Source organism: Lissotriton helveticus, chromosome 7, assembly GCF_964261635.1.
Source record: "Lissotriton helveticus chromosome 7, aLisHel1.1, whole genome shotgun sequence".
Taxonomy (NCBI): domain Eukaryota; kingdom Metazoa; phylum Chordata; class Amphibia; order Caudata; family Salamandridae; genus Lissotriton; species Lissotriton helveticus.
The window spans coordinates 581991326-582018339 of record NC_136068.1 but is presented as its reverse complement, the minus strand read 5'-3'; the positions used below and the strand labels follow the sequence as shown (position 1 = coordinate 582018339).

Below are 27014 nucleotides of genomic sequence, written 5' to 3'. Positions count from 1 at the left end.
AAGGATTCCTCTTAGCGCCAGTAGCGGCTTCCAGGCTCTTCCTACTGTTCCTTTGTCCCCTGTAACACCAGTGGGGGGCAGGATATCCCACAACTGGCAACTTATAACATCGGATCGATCAGTTCTCAATATTGTTTTGTGAGGCCATACTCTGGAATTTCAACATCAACCATCATCCAAAGCCCCTCGTGCCACCGAATCCAAGCATCTACACCTTCTACGTCTAGAAGCAAACCAAGTACTTCTCAAGGGAGCAATAGAACTGGTCCCTTTATCTCATAAAAGTCTCTTTTCGGATGGTCTCCTTACAGGACATTTTACAGCTCCTCAATCCAGGAGATTACATGGCCACCCTGGACCTCGAGGGCGCATACTTTTATTATTTTATTTTTATTTTTTAAAACTTTATTTGTAAAGGTTTTACAATTGGTACAAACTAAGACGGTACACTTGTAATCATACATTGCGTCAATAACATAATTTTCAATACTTCTACAGCATGTAGCAGCAGTTGGCGGGCGAGGACGCATACTTTCATGTCCCCATTCACCCTGCCCACTGGAAGTTTTCACGCTTTACAGTAGCCAAGAGCCACTTTCAATTCAAGGTCCTGCCTTTCGGACTAATATCCACTCCACAGACTTTCACAAAGGTCCTAGCCCCGGTCGCAGCTTTTCTCAGGAAACAGAAGCTCCAGGTCTTTCCTTACCTGGACGACTGGTTGGTGAAAGCTCCGTCTCATCACGCAGCGGAAGAGGCTGTCAGAACATGCAGACAGCTCTTCCGTCACCTGGGGCTCCAGCTCAACACGGAAAAGTCAGTCCTTTGCCCGTCCAAGTCGGCCAGGTTCTTGGGGGCCATTCTGGACACATCTTGCTGCAAAGCTTTCCCGTCAAAAGAAAGGCAAACAGAGCTGATGACCTCTGCTCGTCGGTTGCAAAGAAGAGGGTCACTTTCAGTTTGCCTCTACAAGTCCCTTCTGGGGTCAATCTCGTCCTGCATTCCCTTCATTCCACATTGCAGTTTAGGAATGCGCCCCCGCCAAGAACAACTGGATTTGCAGTGGCGCCAGGCAGAAGGCTCTTTCGAAGACAAGATCACAATAACTCAGCCTATGAAAGAGGCGACAACGTGGTGGACGGTCAGAGACAATATCTCTCAGGGTCTCACCTTCAGAATCACCCCAGCTCCTCTAATAATAACAGATGCCTCACTAGAAGGCTGTGGAGCAGTCTTACAAGACCTTCAGGTAAGCGGACGCTGGCTGCCCCAGCATTGCCTACTCCACATCAACCTGTTGGAACTCAGGGCGATTTGTCTAGCCTTGCAGGCCTTCTTTCCGCGGATTCAACGATCCACTGTCCTGGTCCATATGGACAACACGACGGCCATGCATTATGTAAACAAGCAGGGAGGCACAAGGTCTCGTCGACTATCCAAAGAGGCTCAGGAAATTTGGGAATGGACAATCCAACAGGATATATCGCTCTTGGCGGAACATCTTCCAGGTGCCCCCAACAAGACCTCGGACACGTTCAGTCGCCTGAAGTCAGTGAGCTACGAGTGAGAATTAGACCAAAACACTCTGGAGGAAATTTTCAGTCTCTGGGGCACTCCGCCCATAGATCTCTTTGCCACTCCAGAGAACAAGAAATGCCGACTCTACGCAAGCAGGGGTCACCATCCGGGATCATTGGGGAATGCACTTTCGAGGGCCTGGTCAGGTGCCTTTGTTTATGCTTTTCCTCCGATCCCACTAATTCCCAGACTACTCCGGAAGCTCAAGGCGGAACCCTGCAGAATGATTCTGGTGGGCCTGGCGTGGCCCCGCCAGATTTGGTTTACGGAGCTTCTCCTGCTCTCCCTGAATCATCCAGTTCATCTGCGCCCAATTCCTTCCCTGCTGACAATGTCCCAGGGCCAAGTGGTCCAGATCCGAGCTCTCTTCAGTTATCAGCGTGGCTCCTGAGCACAGAAAATTTCAGAATCTAAATATCTTGGCAGAGTGCAGAGAGGTGCTGGCTCAAGCTCGAGCACCGAGTACAAATAAGACATATTGCTTAAAATGGAAGTGTTTCTGCCTGTGGTGCCGGCAAGAGAAAATTCATCTTTACTCTTCTGCTCCCCATCAGATTTTGCCATACATTCTGGCATTGGCTAAATCAGGTCTCGGTGCCTTAATGGGCGCCATCTCAGCGCGCTTAAGTCAGTTAAATTCTTTCCACAATAGTCACCGCAGCTCTAGAAAAAGCTACAGCCAGTCATTTATTGAGTGACCTTTTTTAACTTTTTGTTGAAGTTTTTTTTAGCTCTTTCTCCTGGTGTGGCTCGGCTGTCCCTTAGTAAAGGTGGCTTCAAGTCCTGCAGCGCCTGTCACCGACAGATGTCGGTAACAGACCCATATCTTATTTGCCTCTGGTGTCTCGAGCGCAGGCACAACGTGAAGTCCTGCATCAATTGCTGTGCCATGCACCCCAAGGCCTTGGGGGTGCAATCCCTCAAGCTGCTTGATTTGCGGAGCCATCCATCTTTGTCTGATTCATAGTTGCCCGGCCGTTTGGGTAAATCCCACAAAAAGAAAAAGAGCAAGAAGTCGAAGAGATCTTCGACTTCACACCATCCGTCAAAGTCATTTGACTAGACAAGGGAGTGTTGTCATTCGAGGCCTGGCTCTGTTGTTGATGTCTCTATCCAGAGGTGGTGCGAAGACAGTTTCAGCAGTGGGGAGCGCCTTGGTTAGGTGTTCGATACTGCCAAGAATGCGCAATGTCAGCAGTTTTGCTTGCTGGAGTTTCCAAGACAGCTCTCGTTCTGAGACACTTTTCATCTCGAATGCAGCTCATGCCTCCTGAGTGCCTTGCCGCCGACACCACTCCTGCCCAGAGATCTCAAGGAGATCAGGAACAACAGGGCCTAAGTTGTCCTTGTGGCTCTGGACTTGGCTAAGTAGGTTTGTAACTTTTCAGCCTGGCCATCGGTCCTTCGATCAGGCTGCACCTTCGGTAGGATCTTCTGTTGCAGCAGTAGGGGAGGGTTCTCAACCCGAACCGGTCAGTGCGTGGAGATTGAGCGGCAACACTTGATAGCGTCATAACTTCCACCCGAAGTCTGCAATGTTATCTTGGCAGCCAGGCAACCCTCCACCAAGACGGTGGGGCAAGTTTGTGTTCATAGTGTTCAGAACAGCAATTTGACCCTCTTGTTGCTCCCCTTTCGAAGGTCCTTCTATTAATTCCTTCTGTTGCCTGGCAGGGCTCTACTTTGGGCACCTTAAAGGCCTATCTTTCTGCCATCTCAGCCTTTCTGCGTTTGCCAGATCAGCATCCCTCTTGAAATCCCCTGTTGTAAATAGGTTTTTGAATGACCTTCAACATATATTTCCACCTTCACCCTTTATTATGCCTCAGTGGGCCCTCAATCTCCTGCCCACTTTTCTGATGTGCGCTCCCTTTGAGCCACTACACAGTCCTCTCACACTCCTCACCATCAAGACGGCCTTCCTAGTTGCGATAACATCTGCCCAGAGGGTCAGTAAGCTCCAGGCTTTGTCATCTAAGCCTCCATACTTAACCATCTTTCTAGACAAGCTGATTCTTTGCACTAGACCTTACTATCTGCCGAAAGTTGTCACTCCTGTTCATGTTGGCCAAGCCATCACCCTGCCTAGCTTTTACGTTCTGCCGCATCCCTCCAAAGAAGAGAAGCATTTCCCTTGACAGTATCCAAAAATAATGTTGTTGTTCTACTGTGACCACACAAAAGAGTTACGGGTGAACAAACAGTTCTTCGTGGGGCATGTCAGAACCATGAAGGGGAAGGCTCTGCAGAAACAGACCATATCCTGATGGACCGTGCTCTCCATTAAAATCTGCTACGCACTGGCCAAGAAGTAACCCCCTGAGCGTTTGCAAGCTCATTCCCCCAGAGCTAAGGCTGCAACCACTGCATTAGCACGCAGAGTGCTGGTCCTGGACATGAGCAACATGGTCCTCTCTGCACATGTTTATCAAGCACTACTGCCTTGACAGTCAGGTGTCAGGTTGAGCATTTTACAAGCTCAGTCCTGCAGGACTTTTTAGTGTGAAATGGTTTCGCAGACTCTCCTCCGGGAAGGTGTTTCCCGTGTATCTATTCTTAGGTAAGGATTCTGCGGCTAGAAGTCTCTATCAGATGAATGAGCTATTTATCTTTGATAACGCCTTACCTGGTAGAGACTATCTAATTGCAGATTCCTTACCGACTCACCGATTCTCCCTGTTCTGCAAACAGGTTTCTGGGCACAGTTTATTTTCCCTTTTGGGGCCCTAGTTTTCTACACCAGTGGTCAGTGTTCTATGCAGGGCCCGTCTGGGAACCTCAACCGGCCCCGGCAAAGTGCTCGGCCGGCCCTGGGTGGAGGGGGGACATAATTAAAACAACACTGCAGCATGATTTTATCCTCCTTTGTGCTATGTTCCATTGTCCATAGAGTCCGTGGTATAATAATTGTACTTAGAACACTGCTGTAAAAATCAAACAGCGAGGACATAGCTCTTTTGTTATGTATGCCATTCAATTTATTGCATAGAACATAGTTCTGAGTTAAAAAAGCTGATGTGCAATTTACTAATTATGCTCTTTTTCAATTTACAATGTAGCTTATCTCAGCGGGGAGCCAAGAGTCAACAAAACATATTTAGCTGTCATACGTTATGCATCTTTGCTCATCCTTTTGATTCACACATGCGGTTGCATATGGTAAGACTTTAACTTGTTTCATTTGAATCAGTAAGTAGGAGGCTGTTGTATCATGTGTTAGAGTTAACATTAACTTGACCTTCCATGAATTCATATAATATCCTTATTAAGCATAAAGTTTGGGCTCTGTCTTGCACTCTTAACCCTGACCGTCTTTGTGTTTGTCATATCTCCCACCAAGCAACAGAAATAAAAATGCAATCCATTGGCTACAGTATGTTAAAGCCACTGTCGGATAGGTTAGATGTGTTTGCCCATACAAATATCATATTTTGTTTTGCTAATATATGTGGTGCCATTTGACCAATGTGTGCAAACTTCACAGCAAAAAAGTGGTGTCTCTTTGGGTAAATCTCTTAAGGTTCCTTACTCCTTATTGAAGAGGGAAAACGTTTGTGGGTGTCCCAAAATGTGGTTTTGTTTCCATTTTAACCCTAATGGGATTTTGGACTGCGTTACAGAACAATCGCTTGATGACGTGTTACTAAATCTCGTATTTCATGTGCACAAAGATCAATTTCTTGTCAATGCTATTTTAATTATGTTCAGTAGTATATCTGTAGTATCTGAAAACATATTTAAATATAAGTGCTCTCCAAGTCCTCAGACTTCCAAGGAATCATTATGTTGATAAATCAAAGTGGAGTCTCATTGACTGTTAAGGGATGAGTGTTTCCCCCATCTGCCATGTTATGATTCTTCTATGATTCTTCATTATTTCTACTGACAACTGTGAAACCTGTAGACCTGAACGTGGAAAGAATTCCGTGGCGGGAAGAGAGGCCTCACCTACGTCTTGAGGAATATAATATGAATTTTCCCTCCACAAAAATAGCTGTTGCCATAGTCCCTGCAAACTTTCCAGCGGGTCATAATAATCTCTTTTACTTTCAAAGTGTTATTTATTTTTAAATGAAGTTTTTATTTTTTGAAAGCATAGGCTAACACGAATCGCAGATACCAGTATAATCTCAGAATTTTTGGAGTACTATAATCTGAATCATCTCAACGGGGAGAGTATGTGGCCTAACGGCTAGGGCGGTCGATCCCTAATCTGGTGAACCAGGTTTGAGTCTCGGCTATGATGCTCAACATCCTGTGATTCTGGGCAATTCACTTTATCACCCCTTGCGTAACAAAAAAATGGTGCCCTTGTGTAATGCAACTGGTGCTCATGTAAAGCGCTCTGATACCTGATACCTTCAGGTCAAGTTTGCACTCTATAAAACTCCGAAAAAGAAATAAATACATTTTTCACGAACATAAATTTACTTCAGGATGCAGTTGCATCCCTCAAGTGAACAAATACATAAACAGATTATACCCTTTAAATGGAGGAAAATATGTTTATAACTGGCACCCATAGTAGAGGTACTAATGAAAGTGTGTATATTTCCAATACATACACATTTTAAATCAGGGGTATCCAACCTTTTTTTGTAATGAGAGCTACTTCTGATCAGTGAAAATTGTTGTTAGCTGCTGACGGACAAGTAACTCATGCATTATTACAGACACCCCCGCGCCTAGCTGCATTGACTTTGAATCTAATTTCATGGAGACTGATACTATGGTTTGAACAAAATACTGTGACTAGGGAAGGGGTTTCCAACCTTTTCTGTAATGAGAGCTGTGAAAATCGTCCTGAGCTTCTGAGGGCCAAGTAACATGTGCAATGTTTCTTGATACCCCCTCTCCCCTCTCCCAGCTTCTTTGACTTTAAATCTAATGTCTGTGTCGTCCAATGTTATGTCTTTGAAGCCCAGAACCGAATTCTGGTAGCAAAGGCAACTGAAAAATGTGTTACAGTTGAAACCACAGACACCCGTATGTCCCCTCCAGACAGACTAGATCACTTAGATACCCAAATTTAAGGTGACATTAAATGCACCATTAAAGCAATATTCTGGGACAACTTAACTACTTTTTATGACATTCTCTAGGAGGAGGTAAGTTGACCCGCATGTCCCCAGGGTGAGGATATCATTCTACCTTCTTTCTCACACCTCATCCCTGACAAAGTCATGTATGCCTATGCATCTGAATGGGCCCTTGCACTGTCCTCAGCACTTTATCATAATCATATTGTTTCGGATAAGGATTCCCCTTACCATGTTATTCCTATCAAATCCATACCTCAGATTCAACCACAGTATCCAATTAAGTGGGATGCTAAAGCACCGGTGAAAGAAATTCTCTCTCACCTGGAATACCAGGGAGTAATTGAACCCTGTGTCTCTGAAATGAATAATCCTCTTTTTCCTGTTCTGAAACTGGATCATTCATGTCATATTGTCTTAGATTATCTAGTTTTGAACAGTCATACAGGCACATTTATGGTGCAAAATACCCACAGTACGGCACTCATTATTTATGTGGTCTGTAAAAAACATAAAACCACTTTAGACATTTCCAACATTTTTTCAGTCACAATTTTGCTCTTGAGAGCTGAGACCGGCCTGCCTTTAGCGCCTTGGGATTTCAAATGGGCTACACTCGACTTCCTATGGGCTATAAGAACAGCCCCAGAGTTTTTGCAGCACAAATTGTCGATTCTTCAAGGTATTAACCCGATGCTCTGTCCTATGTAGATGATATTTACCGGATGGACGATATATTGAACCCCAATTTAGCAAGAATGGATCGCATAATACTGCAATTGTAGAACTTGGCTACAAGTTTAAGTTAAATAAAATCATCAGCTTTTCTGAGTGTCCTTTTTGGGTTTCGCCTGCCGAAAGGCTGCGCTCTGCGCAGCCTTTCAGCGCAGGTGAAATCCTATGTCGACACTAAGCACTTCGGGAACGTCCCCCGGCTCTCATTGGCTAGCTCCATAAATGGAGGCTAGCCATTGGGTGCCGGATCTGTCCGTCAAGGCCGGACCAGATTCGGGGGCGTTCCCGAGATTTTTTCCCTGGGCGGAGTTACGTTTTTTCCCGTTCCCTCCCCTTTCCCGCCGTCTGTGTCCTCTCCCGCCCCCCTCCCGCCGTCCGTGTCCTCTCCCGCCCCCCTCCCACCGTCCGTGTTCTCTCCCGCCCCCCTCCCGTCGTCCGTGTTCTCTCCCGCCCCCCTCCCGTCGTCCGTGTTCTCTCCTGCCCCCCTCCCGCTTGTTTCCTCCTCTCCCCTCTAGACAGGTCCTCGCCGAAGCCACCGAGCTGGGAGATTCAAACTTGTGCCGCCCCGTGCCCCCTCGCCGCCTGGGCACCATGTTGCCCGGACAGTTGCTGCCGGTGAAAGTGTGGTGGGGGGCTGCTGCTGGCTTGTGAGGCTGCCGGCGGGGCTTGGCAGCTCTCGCCGCCTCTCGTTGCTGTGGGAGCCGGTGCCTCTGCGCTGAGCCGGGAATGGAGCTGGGAGCCCGGGCTGCCTGCTTTTGGGAGCTGTAGCGGACTCCGTGGACTGGGGGTGTGTTCAGCAGCCATGTCCGGGGAGCTGACTCGGCGTGTTTTCTCTCACTTGCTCCGGCCAGAGGTAAGCTTTCCGGGATTCCTGCGCTACTTCTGCAAACAAGACGTGCCACTGTGTTGTTCTAGATCCAGATATTAAGGATTTTTATGTGGGGAAATGGAAATAATATGGGAATGTCGCACAGTGCATAGCTTTTGAAGTTCAGCAGAATTATTCATCTTCTCGGACTAACACCTCGCTGACCTCATGTAACACAGCCCCTTATCTGGGTGTGCGTCACCCCTCCGTGCAATGCTACCATTAAACATGAGATTATCACACATATGCTATTATCTTCACTGCCCAGAACTCCATATTTTTATACATTTATTGACCTGCCTGAAAATAATATTCTGAGATTGTGCTTGATATGTGCCTCTGAAGAGCCTAAAATTGTTCAGTGAGTTTAAGCGCTAGCTGTTGACACCTGTCGTGATCTGCATGTCGCGACTTCTAGTCGGCGATGCCGGTACACCCCTCCATCCTCAAGTTCAGCAACTAGGGACCACTACCCACGTAGACTCAAAGCAAACCCAACACCCGTCCAACCACACACACACGCGGTGTATGTACCATGCTGTCCGTGTGGATACGCGCTTCAGCGCCCCTTATAGGGGTAGTAAGCACTATACAGATGTTACAGCGCAATAACATCAGAGGAACACCTGCCACTTATTTACCACGGTTCGAAACTGCTCAACCGCGAGATGAAGTAATGTGTAAACCAGGTTATGATTGTTATTAGCGTGTCACGCGGCATGGTGTGTGTTCTGTCAGAGTCTCGTTTACATTTCACTGACGAGAACAACCTGCGCCGGAGATGAATCAATAGTGTCAGGTTATGTGAGCTCGACCCCATGTGGCAGTGAGATTCTAACTTTCTTCTGCCATTGGTTCGTGCCCGCACTTTTTTTGCCAGGCAGCGCGGCGTGGCACACGCGGATTGCCACTCGGTCCTATTTTAAAAAAGATTACCTGGCTACGGTTGCTGCTGGGGACGGTTATTAACGGTTTCCACAGAGACCGGTTTAATTGTGTGAGAGTGTTCGCGAGGTGGTGCGGGGTGGCTGCCTCCGCCGCTCGTGCCACCTGAAGGAGAACGGCAGCGTCTCCAGTTTGTGTACATCTGGCAGCCGAATGTTGGCAGCGTCTGCCCGACACCTTTGCGTGTCTGTATAAACACAGCAGGGGTGTGTGTGGGTGAGGGGGATATACTACTTACTGTCTTGTAATGTATTCAGGGCACCCGCACGTGCACAGCGAGAGCGTTCCAATGTCCGGACTCCTTTCAGAGACAGCCCCCTTATCTGGCATCGCTGGTATCTTGCATCTGTCCTGTGAGGCGAGATTAAAAATATTTGTGTTATGCTGCTCGGGGCTGGGTTTGCATACTTCCTAGGCAGTTACTGAAAATCTCCGCTCACGTTCTGGTGGCATGCTACGTTATGTGGGCACTTCGCTACCACCCTCCTGTGGTTGGGGTTGCGTTTTTGTGTTGTGTAAAAATTTGCAATGCCATTTTGATGTGTTCTGTTGTGTCACGCGCCTCTGCTGTATTATGTTAGGTCAGTTAAGTTCATTATTTTACGTTGTGTCCTGACGTGTTCAGAAATGTGCATATATGGCACTGACAATCTTTATAAACAACTAAGCGCTTTGGGAAAGGGGCTTCCGGACTGAGGGCCCATCTTGTAAACTCATTCCCGGGAGCGCGTTTACCTGAGCCTGACCAGCCCTGCTCCCAAATTAGCAGAAAATGCATAGTGTTGCAGGTTTCTACATTATTTCTACATTACAGCCACCCATCCCCCTTTTCCTTTTGACAGCAATTCACATTCTTTTTTAGTGTGTATGCATTGTACTTGTCTGGTGGCCACATTGCAGATGTGTGCCAGAGTTTAGACTAGCAGCCATCATTTGGAGAATGTACCGTATGTTTTTGTGAGTGTCTGCCTTTGAATAACAGCACACTTGTGTCCTGCATTGTCTCGAGCCTGTTCCACTCTTTCAAATAAACAGACTTCTGAAGGGGAACGAACATGTGCGGTTCAGCTCACACTAATCCCCGTCCAGATTCAGTTTCACCACCCTGCAGACTCAGGGAGCTCTTTGTTTACATTGATTGTGACAGACTTGCTGTAGCTCCTAAGGGTTTACTCACAGCGCTGAGCTGTGTGCCTGAAGCAATTTGCTCCCAGTCAGAACACTTGTTTAAGGTCATCAAACAGCCACACTGTCTGCATATAGTGCTTTTCATCCTAAGTACCTCTCAAAATCTGTTCAGAGAGTTTATTGTGATAGCAGAAACAGACAATCACTTGATGTTCCTAGAGAGATGAAAGAAGACATATTGCAACCTAATAGTGTCATCTATTAAACATATGTTAGTTTAGCGAATGTTACATACACATTCGTTTTATTTCATGCATTTTGGTTGAACTGGGTTGGTTGAGCTATTGGCATTGTAAATGACAACATTTGTATTTATGTGTTGGTTTTGAAAACAGATAAATAAATGGCATTGTCATTTACATTGCAAATAGCTTTAACATTTCCAAAGGCGAAACCGTTGCATTGTAAATGCTTGTTTAGGATATGAACTTACAAATAAGGGAAAGAGTCTTGCCCCTCACTTCCTGAACAATGTACCCTTGCAGCCTTCAAGCACACTTAATAAATTGCAATCCCTGCTAGGATTTCTGAATTTTGGCAGAACGTATTTCACCTGAAGTCACATCATGTATTAAACCGCTTTAGAGCTTAATATGCCCAGATTTTTCCTCTTCCTTCTGGACGTTGGAACACACTGACACTCTTCAATCTTTACAGTCTGATTTACTTTTAAAGCACCATTTAAAAATACGTGTGTCAGTACTACAAATTTAGTCATCCGCATTTTGCCAGGTGCAATTGGATTTACAAATGTCACCTTTAATGAAGGTGAAACTATATCGCTAGCATATAAATTGCATTTATATTCTAGACCAGAATATTCCTTTTGCAACTATTCCTGGTGTTGGTGAATGCATGATTCCCAACACAGACCGCAGACATGATTTATTTGTAGCCACACTTGAAGGTGTTGCTTCTGCCCACACAGGAATAGCTGCCACTATTTTGCTCTTACGGTGTCGATATTGGTGATTCAGGTTTAAACAAACAAACCAGAAAATATGTTTTGTGTTCTAACATATGCCAAATGATAAATAGTTTCACGGTGTCTCAACCCCCACCGACACAGCTTTTTATTTTCAACAAGCCATTTGGCTGTATTTACTTAGATCATTGTGGTCCACTGATTTTGGATACTTCGTTAAAATTTATTTTGGTTGTAGTTTATTCTTGCTCTAGATTACTTTGGGTTTGTTCATAGCGCTCGGATGACGCTCAAACTGGTATTAAACACTTGCAGGTCTTTGTCAGAACTTACGCCTGCTGTGCATTCTACTTGGACCAAGGTCTGTCTTTCGCTTTTAAAGCGTACCGTGATTCAGTGAAGTCAATGAGTGTATAAGTGAATTATTCTTCACCTTTTAGGCCCGAGGGCAATTCGGTTGTGGAAAGAACGAACTGTGACTTAAAGCAGTCCTTAACAGTGAGGATATTAGGTACAGGACGAGGTTGGTTGAACCATCTCTATGGTGTTCAATGAGCATTAAATAACCTCCCCAAAAGATCTCTCGGTAGGCGGACTCCGTACGAAGTGCTTTTTGGCTTCCAAATGTTTGTTCCAGACCTTGACGGTCCAGATATTGCGGCTGCAGCCTTTAACGAAGATAACCATTGTGCTGTTTACATAATCTACAAAAGTTCAGTGATGCCCAGTCTTGAAAACATTTGCCCTCATCTTTCTCTTCAAGTACTGAAGATTCACTTCCAGTTTCCGGTTGTCTTCCAAAAGTTGGAGATCTCTTTCGAGAGAATGTGGCCATCCAAACGGAATTCTGCCCTACGTACCATGCTATGTAAGTATATTTATTGATTGATTAATTAAAATCTTTACAAAACGCAAATACTCCATTATATACATTTGATTAGTAATACATCGTTGAAATTGCATTTTGAGTAACAGTAAAAAAAAAATGTTTTAATTGTATACATTCGTTATTAAAACTGCTTAAAACAAATTCATGTGTTAGCAGTTATACGAAAAATATAATCATTATAATTTCAAATATCATTCTGTTCTAATTTTTTCCATACAATTGTTAAAAACGTTGTCAAGGCAGAGTTAATGGATACATAGTCTGAGCAAAGACATTGAATTAAAGCTTGTCTACATGTCCTTATCCCTCTTTCATTAAATAACCTTTTTAGTAATGTTAATCTTTCATTTTTTAGTTCTGGACAGAGACACCAGAGATGTATTATATTTTCCTCTCCAGATTTGCACAGCCTACACAGTATGTTATTTTCAAGTTTTTTCCAAGGTGGTGCGTGGGAGTCTCCCGGCCGTCTCCCGGCCATACTCCAATTCGTGCTTTGATAAAAATCTGTTTACTTCTCAATGACCGTGCCGTTTCCAAATATTGCTGGGGCTTCTTTTTTGTGTAGCCATTTATTATGGACCATGCATGTTTCCTTTTAACAAAGGAAGCTTTGTCGCTTATCAATGATAGGTAATCTGTTGTTTTATTCACAACTTTTTTAAACGATTCCTGGGTTATGGTAGATGTCCAAATCCCCCTAACCTCAAATTCTTCCAGAACCACGTCCAGATATTTCCAGGCGGACGATTTATTATTTCCTTCAACTTCGTTCCATAAAAGCTAATAAATTAAGTTCTCCTTATCCTTTTTCACTCTGTTCCATACTTTGATTACATGACCCTTTCGTGCGAACAGCTGATTATTCAAACCGAATTCCAGCCTGATTTGGGATTGTGACGCGTTTTTCGGAAGCTGGAAAAGGGATCTAAAAGTTTTTGAAATAGCATTGTTAATGATCATTGCATCTTTACCATTTAGGGCCTCACTGCCGTAAGTTAGAGATGGTAATAATTTAGCCGATATCACCTTAAGGAGAGGTTGATAGGTTAGGTTACTCATTGACTTTTTGATAATCCCAAACACAGCTGTTAAAGCATTTGCTTTAAGAGTAATATTAAGTTTCTGGGGGGTAAAATTGCCATTATCGTTAAATATGACTTTCAGATATCTATAGGTTTCAACTTATTCCAGGTGCTCCTTTCCCAGAAACCATTTGGAATTGTATTTCCGTCTGGAATTTTTGTGATACCCATGACTTTAGATTTAGTTTAATTCATTACCATATTATTTTCTGTGGTGTATTCCATTATGCAAGTTATTAAACGTTGTAAGCCCACCTTAGTGTTGCTTAGAAGAATGACATCATCTGCATAGAGTAGATTTGATATATGTTTACCGGCAAGCTTAGGGGGGTGAGCATTTATGCCGTTCAAGTGCTCCGTCAAATCGGCTAAAAACAGATTAAATAGTAAAGGAGCCAATACACACCCTTGCTTCAGTCCACCTAACGTAGGTATTTCCCTAGTTAGAGACTGGCCATTACCGATACGTACTCTAGCCCAAGTATGCGTATGCAGAAGACGAATCAGGTGTAATAACAAAGGAGGAATCCCTTGTATACGTAGTTTTTCCCACAAACGTTCTCTATCCACACAATCGAACGCTGATTTAAAATCAACAAAGCATAAATATAAAGGTTGATTTTTTGTAATTGCTTTGTCGATTAAAACAGATAGGGCTAAATGTTAGTAGCTGTTCCTAGGCCTTTAATGAAGTCGGTTTGATTAGGCGGGAGAATACAGTTGTCCTTTGCCCAGTCAGATAAGATTGTTAGCAAAATCTCTGCAAACAGTTTTGCATCCGTGTCCTGTAGGGTTATTAATCGATAGTTCCCAGGCAATGCCCAATCTCCTTTTTTATAAATGGGGGATATTAGGGACCCTCTCCAGGTTTCAGGTATCACCCCTTTCCGGACTATTTCTTTCAAAACCCTAGCAAGATGTTCTGCCCATGTATCTGGATCCTCCTTATAAATGGCAAAGGGGATACCGTTTGGACCCGGTGCTCCTTCTTTCTGTTTTTTTTATTAGCTTGGCAATTTGTTCTTCAGTAATTTCAAGATCATTTTCTTGCTTTGGATTTAGAGTTTCCTTCCATATATTGGTTCTAATTTTCGCAGAATCCGGGTTTAAATGCTGCCCCAGAAATGTTGCCTATTCCGTCTCAGTCAGTACTGATGAAACTACAGCTTTATACGGTCTTGTTAAGTTGTTTATCATCTTCCAAAACTCCCTTGAGTTTCCTTGATTACTGGCATAGAAAATTCGAGTCCAACGATCGTTGTTAGCTGCGGTCTTTTCGTTCCAGATTAATTTCCTTAGCTTTTGGTTTAACTCCTTTAAATCAGTTTTCGTTTCTTCTTTATTGGGAAACTTTGTCAGCTCTTTCCTCAGTTTATTTCGAGTCTGTTTCATTTTCTGTAACGCTTAGGGAAGGTTGATATGGGTTACCTTATTTTCTGTCTGTGTTACATATCTGTCTCTTGAATCAATGCGGTTAGCATTATGGTTAGGTAGGTTAGATGTAAAACATGCCCATTGATCAATTATTGATGTAGCTGGTCTTTCTTGGAGGCATTCTCCAGCCAGTTTTAATGCTAGGTCACTGGTCAGTCGTTTAGTCTTTGGTTTCCAGTTTAGTTTACCGGTAATTGATGGTTCCAATTTGACCTTGAGTTGTTGAATAGGATTGATGTTTTATATTCTTAAATGATGCGGTGATTACTTGCTGGCTGTGATCACTCTCTGGGACCTTCTTTAGATAATACGTGGTACAGTTATTAAAAATATTCAACGATGCCATAGTGTAGTCAATTCGAGAATTCGCATTATGGGTATGGCAGGACCATGCTGGAGGGGAGTCAGTTGGGAATCTACCATTAAGTATTCGTAGTCCCAAAGCTTCTATATCCTTCACTAAGTTTAGACCTATTCGATTTTGTTTCAGTTTAGGTATGGTCTCTATTACTTGAGCGGGAATTAGCCATTGGTGATCTCGTGACTGTGTCATGTCATCTCTTGTAAAAGGTATTAACAGATTTAAGTTGAAGTCTCCTGTAATAATAAAATCCATGAAGTGGTCCTCTATGCCAAAGGCAAGCCCGTCTGCGCCCGTCCGCGACCGGCCGGGGCCCGGGGCCAGCCATAATACCCAAACAATCTCCTACTCGTCGGTCCAACTACGGACCTACCAGGGCGACTGGTGCATTAGCCCCCACACCCAGGCACGCATCAGCTACCTAGGAATCTCCTCCCATATCCTGACTCCTGCGGAATCTTCCGCGCTCTCAGGGCACCCCTCGCAGCTCTCTGCAACTTCTTCCCCTGTTCAGGCCAGCGCTATGCTATTGAACACTCGCTCGGCGGTTAAGCACCAACTCGAGCTGTTCAACCTTCTGACCTCCGCAAAACCAGATATCCTATTCCTTACCGAAACTTGGTACTCCTCTGACTCGTCACCGGATGTCCTGGCTACTCTCCCTGCATCTTATTATGACCTCCGCGCTGACCGACCGGATGGGAAAGCTGGTGGTGGAGTGGCCATAATTGTCCACTCTAAATTCCAGTTCCAACTTCTGCCCTACCCCCGAATCCCTTCAGTCGACTTTCTTGTCGCCCGCTCAGTCAACCTCGCGGTCCCTTTGACCTGCCTACTATTATACCGTCCCCCACAGACAATGCCCCATTTTATCACAGCCATACAGGACCTGCTGGCCACTCTTGTGGTCAACAATTCCTCTGTGCTTATTCTGGGAGATTTCAACTTCTGGCACCATGACCCCCGGGAAGATCTTACGTCCAAAGATTTCACCGAATCTCTTGGTTGCCTTAACTTCACCCCCTTGATCCACTTCCCCACCCACTCTGGTGGCCACATTCTAGACCAGATTTGGGCTACCAATATCTCCACCTCGTCTCTGTCCATTTCCCCTTGTATTTGGTCTGACCACTCGCTTATCTCCTTTTCACTTGACCTTGGGGCTGTCAACAACCTCTCCCCCCCAAAAAACACGTGGCTCTGCAATTGGAACTGTGTGCACATGCCCGCCTTGTGCTCCTCCCTTGCGGCCTCTTCCCCTCACTTGGCTGACTTCTCCCCGGATTCACAGGTAGCCACCGTCAACAATTGGCTTTCTGCAGCCTGCGACTCAGCCGCCCCCTGAAGTTAGTCAGGTCCTGCCGCTCCCATGAGGCCAATAGATGGTTCACCGATGACCTTAAAACTCTTAAACTCTCTTTAAGACAAGCTGAACGCCATTGGAGGCGTAGGTATTGTCCCATCCTCAAGTCTCAATATTCCGCCCTCCTTCACAGATATCAAACTGCTATTCTGATGGCCAAATCTGAGTACTTCTCAGCTAAAATCCTCCTAGCCAGTAACAAACCGAAGGAGATTTTCTCCATTGTCCACAATCTAGCAGCCGCAGATAGAGTACAAACCAAGCCGGTTCCCTCTCAATCCCTCTGCAACTCCCTTAATACCTACTTCATTGAGAAGGTAGGCGCCATCAGGCACAACATACCCCTCCTCCCTCCCTAACTTCCGCCCCATCTCTTTATTCCCGTTCCTAGGAAAGACTCTTGAGAGCAACATCACCTCCTGTCTCTCGACCTTCATTGAGGATAACCACCGTCTGGCCTCCCATCAGGCCGGCTTCCATCCAGCTCACTCGACTGAATCCGTGGTCCTCTCAGTTCTGGACGAGCTCAGGCAATGCGCGGACTCCAACTCCTCCCAGGCCTTGGTTCTCCTTGATCTGTCCGCCGCCTTCAACACGGTCGACCATTCCATTCTTCTCTACCGTGTCGGAGGCACCGGCATCCGGGGGTCCGCCTTGGCCTGGCTTACCTCTTTCCTAGGAGATCGGACACAGGCCGTCCATTTGGATTACTTCTCGGCCTCTCCCTGCCCGGTCACTTGTGGGGTTCCCCAGGGTTCTTCCCTTTCCCCTCTTCTTTTTAATCTTATCTCGGCTTTACAAAACATGGAGGTGTCAGTCTACAACTACGCAGACGACCTCCAGCTCATTTTCGATCTTTACCCTTCTCACGACTCCAGGTCTAACCTCTGTTCTGTTCTCACTTTTATCTTCGACTGGATGAATCCCAACCAGTTAAAACTTAATCCGGATAAAACAGAACTGATACTCACTGGCAGCCTCCCTAGTCCTTGGTCTCCTGCGTTTTGGCCCCCTGCCCTTGGTCCCCCTCCTTCCCCTTCCACTAAAGCAAAAACCCTGGGTATTCTAGTTAGCCAAGATCTGACAATGCGCCCTCAGATTAGCGCCGTTGTCTCATCCTGCTTCCTGTCCTAACGCATCATCCGTAAAATCTCCAGTTTCTTTTCTGTCGAGGCCCTTAAGCTCATTGTCATGGCCATGATCGTCTCCCGCCTGGACTATGGTAATGGACTCTATGTAGGGATTCCGGCGCACGAGCTCCGGCGCCTCCAACTCATCCAGAATCAGGCAACTCGCCTGTTATGCCAGCTTCCTAAGTACCACCGTGTTACCCCTCTCCTCAGATCCCTCCACTGGCTCCCCATCTCCCAGCGTTCCCTTTTCAAGCTGGGCTGCCTCACCTTCATGGCCCTTGCAGGCACCGCTCCTGGATTTGTCAATTCAAAGATCCGGCCCTATCTCCCCAACAGAAACCTTCGCTCCCCTACCCAAGCTCTTTTGGTGGTCCCTCGTTTCAAGAGGAAAAAACACGGTGGCCTCCGCTTCTCCATTCTTGCCCCCACCTTCTGGAACGCCCTCAACATCTCCATCCGGTCCCTACCCAGCTATATGGATTTCCGTAAAGCTCTCAAAACTCATCTTTTCTCTTTAGCCTTCCCTCCACAATAACTGCCCGAGTTCTCCCTCTACTTTCATCCTCTTTCTTTCTAAGTCCGGTTATAGCACTATGAAACCGCCTGGTGTTAGCGCGCTCAATAAATGCTTTCAACTTCAACTTCAACTACTAGATAAGTGGAGAGAGTAGCACACATAGTATTCCTAGAATTAAATGTTGGCGGAATGTATATATTAACCAGTTTTAATGATTTTTCTTGATCATATATCTTATATTTTAACAGTACAGTCAGGACATTACAGTTGTTCGTAACCAATTGCATATGTTCTGCGTTTAGATCAATTGAAATGAAAGTTGCTAGGCCGCCACAAGGGCGACCATAATTGCTTTGCTTAGTTGCAGGTTTGAAATATCCTATATATCCATGAATAATAAACAGAGCTATTGCCCAGGCCTCTTGTAATAGGATTATATGATAACTTTTAAGTAAATCCAGTTTTTTACCTATCCCATTTATATTCCATGAGCAAATTGTTACAGTATCGCTACCATCATTTAGTTTTCCAGTTGTTGTTTTTTGATTTACTTGTCATTGGTTGTCATTTCCATGTAGAGCCATCATAATCCATGTCTCATTTATCCCATTTTTCTTCTCTATATTTTTGTCACCCGGTGTATTTGGTGTATTTGGGACTCCTCTATCTATTTTTTGTATCGGATTTTTTAATACAGAGAAGGTTAATAGCCCCTTTTTTTCTTTCTCATAACTTAGCATATTTCCTGCTTTAATAAATGGTGTGGGATATTCCTTTGGCGCAACCTTACTGATCATTATTCCCCAACTACAAACAATTTCTTCTTCCCTCATAATCTGTTCCGCTACAGAAGTTGATGTACTGTTATTACTGTTAATGGCAGTAAACCTTCTGGGTTTTGTAGGAAGCCAACACATTCAATTGCATTAGTTGTCAGATTTGCTAGAGATGGAACCGAATTAAATAGGCACAAAAGATTGCCTCTATTTAGCGTATCTTGTTGCCCTCTAGACTCATATACCGGTTTAAAAATGAGTTGTTCCGTCCTTTTACTTACCAGGACCATTTCCCTGGTCTTGTTTAATTCTTGATTAACTATATTTATCAATCGTTTGTTGTTACCACTTCTGACTATTACTAGCTGATCCCGTTTTATTGATTGAGTTGTATCCTCTGTTACATCATTTGCATCAGATAGTTTCTCTAGATCGTAGGTTGAAGGTGGTTTTACGTTTGTTTTCTCATTAGGATTTCGTGTTGATATTTGTTGTTCCACAATGTCAGCATTCAATAAACCTGGATTCTTTTTTTCTACCACAGTTTTAGCTATTTCTGGTTTTACTGAACTAATTGTATGGTCACTTTTTAATTGTATTCCACTAGGGGTATCCTTCTTGAGGACATTTTCCATGCAGCCAGTTCCAGACTTATCATCCAGGGTCTCTTTTAGTAGAACATTTTTCCAGGCTTCGGAAGAGTTATCAAGTGTAAGATCAACGGTATCACTTTCAGATACTTTATCTATTGTGGTTTTCTTTTCCAGGCCATTTTGTGTGTTCACATGGTTCCCACGTTGTACAAAAATATCAAAATACTTTGTTTTTGTTGTGTTGCGTTTTATTGATGGATCACCACCTATATCCATTTTTTTCCAAATTATTTCCTTTGAGGGTAGTTTCCCCTTATGGATCCTATTTCTTTTTGTCAAAGGCATCTTTATTGACATTTTAAAACACAAAAACATGCGCCAACCCCGCACATCGTCCCACGCTGGGGGTAGCATTGAAATCACAGCCCGAATGCATCATGTTAAGCCGGACAAAGCTCCCTTTAGCCAGACCCTTAACATATAGAGGAGTTCTTAGCGGCTTGGCTGATAACCTACGTTCCCCAGGCAGGAACTAACAGTCGCCACCTTACGCTGAGTCAAACGGAGAGCTTCCGTGTGCAAGTTCCCTTGTCATAGAGGAAACGATATGAAGGAAATCACACTAATAACAACAAAATACAGAAAAGAACAAAAAGAAAACATCCCCCATTCTCCCCACATCCCTCCTCCCTCCCCAGTGGCGGTAGCAACTTACAGTGGTCAAAGATCAAGACGCGTAGTGTCAGGAGATCACAGTTGAAATAGGTGGAGGGCTCTAACGCTAGCAGGACAAGGAAGACCCTTGGAGAGAAAATTGACCAGTGGGCCCCAGCGGGATTCAAAGTTCTTAAAATCATCTAGGAAGATGTCAGCCATCCTCTCCAAACTCAACAGCTTCCATAGGCGTGAGTGCCAAAGGGAGGTGGCTGGTGCCTCCTTCCTTTTCCACGCCACAGCGAGGGTGAGCTTGGCCGCCCCGATGCTGAGCCACATAATCTTCTTGTCTGCCTTAGTCTGATGCTCGAGGCTGGGATCATGGAGACCTAGTAAGGTAGTGGCCATCGAAGTAGGAATGGGGTATCCCAGCATCTCCTTAATTTGAGCAAGAATTTCCTCCCAGAATGGACAGATAATAGGGCAGTCCCACCAAATATGCTGAAAATCCCCTAGTAGCCCACATCCCCTCCAACACCTATCGGAAGTGCCAGGGAATATCTGTCACAGCTTGGCTGGGTGGAAGTACCAATCCATCATGGTTTTCATGTGCGCCTCCCTAAGTTCCACAGAGTGGTTAAACTTGGCTATATCTGACCATAAGTGTGTCCACTCCGCCACACAGAAATGTCCTGGTGAAGGACCCCCTCCCACATGGACATGTATCGAGATCTAGGGGAAATTGCAGTGGAAAGTAGGAACCCATATATAAAAGTGATGGCACCCTTCATGTAGGAAGTCTTGGTCAGAAAGGTTTCGAACTTCGTGAGGGGTCGTGTAGCTGCATCTCTCACTTGAGGGGACAGCGCCCAGTGAAGTAATTGAGCGTGGTGGTATCGTTCATTCTCCTGAACCCCGTAGTCCCTCTTACAGCTGTCAAAAGTGAGCGGGTCAAAGTTATGGAATAGGTGTGTTAGTGCCAGACAACCTCCCTCCTTCCAAGTCTCAAAGGGGCCCTCGGTCAACGCTGGGGGGAAGGCGAGATTAAAGTGTATGGGCGTAAAGGGGGAGGGGAATGTAGTCCACCTATCATCCTTGGAGACTGAGTCCCAAACCTTCAAAGTGGTGCTAGTGGGGGTACTGATATGAGCATTTTTGGGCCTGTCGCTCTTGGGCTTTCATACCAAATCCCAGATCGTCCTCCCTGCAACGCTCCGATCCATGTGTAACCATTGTTTTTCTGACTCTTGTTGTGACCATTCTACTAGTACTCGGAGTTGTTCCGCTTTATAATACTAATGAATGTCCGGTAGCCCCACGCCTCCCTCCTTCCTCGGTCTGCGCAGGATGGCAAAGGAGAAGCGTTCTCGACCCCCTTGCCAAATAAAGCGTAACAGCATAGATTTCATTCGCCAGAAAAATTCCCCATTGAGGTCAATGGGAAGGGCCTGGAATAAGTACAATAGTTTGGGAAGAAGGGACATTTTTACTGCATGTATCCTCCCCAGCCATGATATAAACATTGGCTTCCATCGAGCCAGTCGGCCTGAATCTTGGCTAAGAGCGGGGGGAAGTTTGCAGAGTAGAGTTTCCCCAGCGTGGGGGTCAAGTGGATCCCCAGATACTGAATAGAGGAACTGGCCCACGGAAGGGGTGTTAGCGCCTTGAGATGGAGGACTTCAGACTGGGGGAGTATGAGGTTAAGGCCGTAGGATTTATCATAGTTGATTTTGAACCCTGCTACCGCTTCAAAGCGCTCCAGGTCCGCTTGCACATGGGGAAGAGAGAGGGCCGTATCAGAGAGGGAGAGAAGGATATCGTCCGCGAAAAGAGTGATCTTATGTGTCTCCCCAGTGAAGGGTAGGCCGTGGATGTTGGAGTTGGCTCTCACCGCCAGTGCTAAAGGTTCTATGCTTAGGGCAAAAAGCAGAGGCGATAGGGGACACCCCTGCCTAGTGCCCCGTGAGTGTTCAAAGAAGGAAGAAAGGCTACTCTGAAATAAAAAAAAACAGTCCACCCTATCAAACGCCTTCTCGGCATCAAGCCCCACCAGAACTGCTGGGTTTTTGAACTTATTGGCCTTTTCAATCAGGTGTATCACCCACCTCGTGTTGTCGTGGGTCTGTCGCCCTTTAATGAACCCTGATTGGTCCGGATGTATGAGTGCCGGCATCAGGTCGTTGAGCCGTTGAGCAATGATGGAGGAGTAGAGTTTTGCATCCAGATTCAGGAGGGCAATCGGCCTATAGGAGGCACACTTACTGGGGTCTTTCCCGGGCTTGGGTATGATAGATATCGGGGCTTCAGCCATCGTGCCTGAGTTCTCGCCCTCGTCCGCCATGCTGTTGAACAACCGGACTAAGTACGGGCTGAGTTCAGAGGCAAAGGTCTTATAGAAAATAGCCGTATACCCATCCGCTCCCGGGGCCTTATGGGGCTTCAAGGCCTTAATGGCAGCCAGCACCTCTTCTCTGGTGAAGGGGGCAGAGAACGTTTCATTCCACTACGCTAATACCTGGGGCAGCGATAATGTCTGCAGATACTCTTTTTGTGTGACTGCATCAAGGGGGTCTCCCGAATAAAGATTCTTGTAGAAGGTACCGAAGAGCTCAGCCTTAGTCTCATCTTGGTGTGTCAGTACCCCTTGAAGGTCCTGGATCCCCCCAATGTATTCCCGCTCCCTCTTGTCCCGGAGCTGCCTGGCGAGATGCTTCCCTACCTTGTTACCCTGGGAGTAGGAAAGACGCCTTAATTTTAGCAGAGTATATTCTGCCCTGTTGTTGTAATGTGCCCGGAGTTTACCTCTAACTGCCGTTAGCTGCCGCAATGCTTGTCTGGAGGGGTTTGCCTAGTGTGCTTCCTCTAGAGTGGAGAGTTCCTCCTCTAATTGCTCCCTTTCCCCACCACGCTGTCTATTAAGAGCAGAATTCATGGCCAGGCAATGCCAAGAACACACGCTTTAAAGGCGTCCCGTGTGGTGAAAACCGAACTGTCCCCCAGGTCATTAAGTGCAAAAAACTAATTTATAACTTCCCTCAGAGTAGTGCAGGAGGTTTTGTCCCGAACCAGAGACGCCGGGAAATACCATCTAGGGCTGGTCTTACCCTTCACGCCCCAATGAAGGCACACTGCGAGCAAGCTATGGTCGGAAACGGACAATGGGAAAATCTTGGCTTCGCGGAGGTCGCCTCGGAGGGACTGACTCAGGAAGAAGTGGTCAAGTCGGGAATAAGAGCGATGAACGTGGGAGAAAAAAGTGTAGTCTCTAGATTGGGGGTACAGGGAGCGCCATGCATCAAAAAGGCCCATGTCTAAAATCTTCATGGATCCTATTTTGATTTGTTCCCTCGTATGAATCTGGGTCTATTCGATCCTGCGCCTTTACTTTGTTACGTGCTTTGCGTAGTTTTTTCCTATGCCTTTTTGTCGTTATGAAGGGTATCGGTACCAGATCTATTTCATCCTCATCATCCTTATAATCATTTTGCTTTTCCACAGCTTGATTAATTGATTTCCCCTTTATGGAGTGTTTGATATCCTGTCGAATATTTAGGAGTGTTGGAGTGGATACTGGATTTTTAACATCTAAATCACGATGAGCTGGTAAATAATACGTTTTATTGCGCTTACTTTCCGTTGTAAAACATATACCTTCTTTATCAAGTATTTTCCTACTTCCATCCCATTGGAGACTTGCCTTACATCCTCCAGTATAGTATTAACAACTTCCGGTATTGTTGTTAGTTTATTAATTATTGGAACACAAGTGCATTCTGTATAAGAGGTTGATGAATCAGCTTGAGCTCTAGTTATCAGGCAATTAAGGTCAGCTAGTTTAAGATCTATTCCTGCGACCGCTTTTGCCATTGTTCCTAATATTTCAATTTGTATATCCATGTTGGAAAGGGGAGTCTCTGGTTGGCGCAGTGCAGTACTGGCGACAAGCAGGGACCCTCTCTTCCACGTCAGGGCTAAGGGTTACCTTCAAGAACAACCTCTGCTTACCCTCTAGGTAGTGTGGCGCAAGCAGTCTAGGCTAATCTCTGGGGCACATATGGTTAAACATTTGCAATATCACACCATCACAACCAACCCACCACACAATGACACCAAACTGTATTTGTAAAAAACATATTCTCTTTATATATTGTTTAGAAGCAGGCTTGTAAATACAGTCTTGATTACTTTAAAATTGCGAGGTTCCAGTTACTCTCAGTAAAAAGTCACAGTGTCTTAAAAGGCAATACTTTTGGGCCTTCTGCCCAGGTGTGGCAAGGTTCAGTGTTTTTTCTAGCGCTTCCAGGCGCTTCTCTCCGTCTCCGCTCACTTCCCGGAGAAGCTCGGGCCCGGCCTGCCAAAGCTCACGCTTCCCGCGTGGGCAACGAAAGGCACGGCCGGGTCTGTTCTAGCAATGAGTCACCCTTCGGGGCTCGACTCGAGGGGAGGGGACCGCGGGCCACAGGAAGCGTTAGGAGGGGCCTCGGGGGCTAGGAGCAGAGCGAGCCTCTGTCTCAGGGGCGGCTCGCGCTACCAGGCAGACAGCAGCTGCGAGGCCCCGGGGCGCCCAAGGTCACACAGCGCGGTGCGAGCTCAGCTTGCAGGATGCTCGCACCGCGAAGGGGGCAAAAACACAGTACCTTTCAATTCTTTGGCGATCTTGGAGCGGACGGCTGCAAGGGGAGCTGTCCCACGTCGCGTTGTCTTCCTTGGGGGGTGCGGCGGCCTGCGGAATTCAGCTGCAGGTCACAGGGCACCCGGGACGGCGGTGCGATTACGGGGCAGGATTCCCCTGGCAAGGTTCGCTTCAGGCTCCGAAGGGGGGAAGCTGCAGCAGGCGGGGCTGAGGGGGGGTGCACTTCACGAAGCGCTGTGCACCGATCAGGCGAGGCCTGGCAGCGAGTCACTTCCCAGCTGCGGGGACAAGGGGTCTCAGCGCCCAAGTTACGAGGGGCACAATCTTGGCAGTGCCTGTCTTTGCGGGGCGGCCTGTACCTCGGGGGTCAAACAGGCGGCGATGCTCGGACCGGACAGGTCCTCCCTTTCCTTTGTGAGCGCGGCTCAGCGCGGACAGTCACGGCGCTCGGACCAGCGTGGGGCTGGTCTTCACTTTGGAGCTGGCACACGATCAGGCCACAGTCACGGTGGTCGGGGGAGGGGCACGGCTGCACGAATTGTTAGAGAGCGTGGCGGAGGGCACAGCGCTCTCAAATCTCCTTCACTCGGCGCTGTAGAGACACACAGCACACGCCAGCAGCAGCTTTCTTCAGAGGGGTAGCGCCCACTGTTCCTGGGGCGCTGGTCAGGGGGCAAGTTCACAGGCAAGCCCTTGGAGATCTTTAGCAGAGTTTGGCACAAAGTTCAATAAAAGCAAAAGTCTCTTGTAGTCTCTTCTTTTCCTCTCCTTCTGCAGCAAGGCACCAGACACAGGCCAGAGACAGCACTCCTCCTTGTAGTCCTTCCAGGTCCTTCTCTTCGGGCAGAGTTTCTTCTGTAGGGCAAACAGGATCTAATTTACAAGGAGCAGGGCTCCTACTTTTATACCCAGTTTCTTTTGTTCTAGCAGGCCAGGGGGGCCTTTGCATAACTGCTCCAGTCCCTGAGCACTTGTGGTGGGTACTTCTGCTTCTGCATTCAGTGTGAGGGCAGGCACATCAGCCGCTCCCCAGGGGGGCGGAGCCAGCATTGTGAGGACAGGGGCAGCCAGGAGCACTTTGTTGACAAGCTTCGGTCCTTCCTGGGCCAGGTGCAGGCTGAGTCATCAGTCGCTCCCCAGGGGGGCGGAGCCAGCATTGTGGAGGCAGAGCACAGCCTGATGCATCATTCAGGGGAAACTCCCACCTCCCACTAAGGTGTCATCCTGCTATTCACCACCTGTCACCTCCCAGCCCTGTCACTCACACAACTCAGACAGTCAGATACACACAAGAGCAGAGGCGGGCTGAAATGGTTAGGCAAGCAAATGCTAACTTTCTAAAAGTAGCATTTGCAAATACAGGATATTAAAATAAACTTTACTAAAAGAAGTATTTTATTATTCTGAGTTCAGGCATACTAAACATTAATTTCTACCATGTTCCCTGAGCCTGCTGGGATTATAGAGTGTAATAATTCCAGCAGCCCATCTGGCCTAAAGGGAGCAGGTAGCCTTACAATAGTGAAAAACGAATTTGGCAGTAATTCACTATTAGGACATGCCACACACATCAGGGCATGTCCTACCTTACACTTACAATGCACCCTGCCCTCAGGCCTACCATAGGGGTGACTAATATGAAGTTAAGGGAAGGTTTAGGGGCTGGCAAGTGTGTGCACTTGCCCAGCCAGCATGACAGTACCAGACTGCACGCAGGTTCTGCAATGGCAGACCCTAGACACATTTTAAGGCTGCTTCTGTGGGTGGCGCAACCAGCGCTGCAGGCCCACTAGCAGTGTTGGCCTTCACAAGCCCTGGCACTCCTGGTGCACTTTACTGGGGACTGACAGTAAATCCAATGAACCAATCAGGTATATCAATCACATATACATTTTGCACAGGGAGAGCATATGCACTTTAGCACTGGTCAGCAGTGGTAAAGTGCCCAGAGTCATTAAACCAACAAAAACAGGTCAGAGAGAGTATTGGAGGAAGGCAAAAAGTTTAGGGATGACCCTGCCAAGAAGCCCAGGTCCAACAATCCATTTTGTTCGACTGGAGTGCCAAAGCTTCAAGGGTCAGTGATGATGTTTGGTAAAAGATATCCCAAATAGAACCCAAATCCTGATTATCTATGGTTTTAATGCTTTCATTCAGCCATGGTTCCTGTTTGATAGTAGGGGAATTTTTTTGGTGGCTACTGTTATAGCAGTCAGGTTGTACTAATTGTGCTACTTCCGAATCCCATCTAAGTTTGATTCCTACAGGTTGTGTTGTTTCTTTGCCCAAACTTGCTTT

At 46.3% G+C, this 27014-nt stretch overlaps 1 protein-coding gene across 7 annotated transcripts in view; it reads left to right on the top strand.

Annotated features, from left to right (window-relative positions):
- The window catches only part of LOC144768773 (uncharacterized), a 9320023-nt gene that overhangs the window by 796377 nt on the left and 8496632 nt on the right, over positions 1 to 27014 (top strand). For all 7 annotated transcript variants that reach the window (XM_078652700.1, XM_078652694.1, XM_078652695.1 and 4 more), the window contains one exon: positions 4638 to 4737. In XM_078652700.1, coding sequence (XP_078508826.1) covers positions 4638 to 4737 — 100 coding nt within the window. The remainder of the gene's footprint in view (positions 1 to 4637; positions 4738 to 27014) is intronic.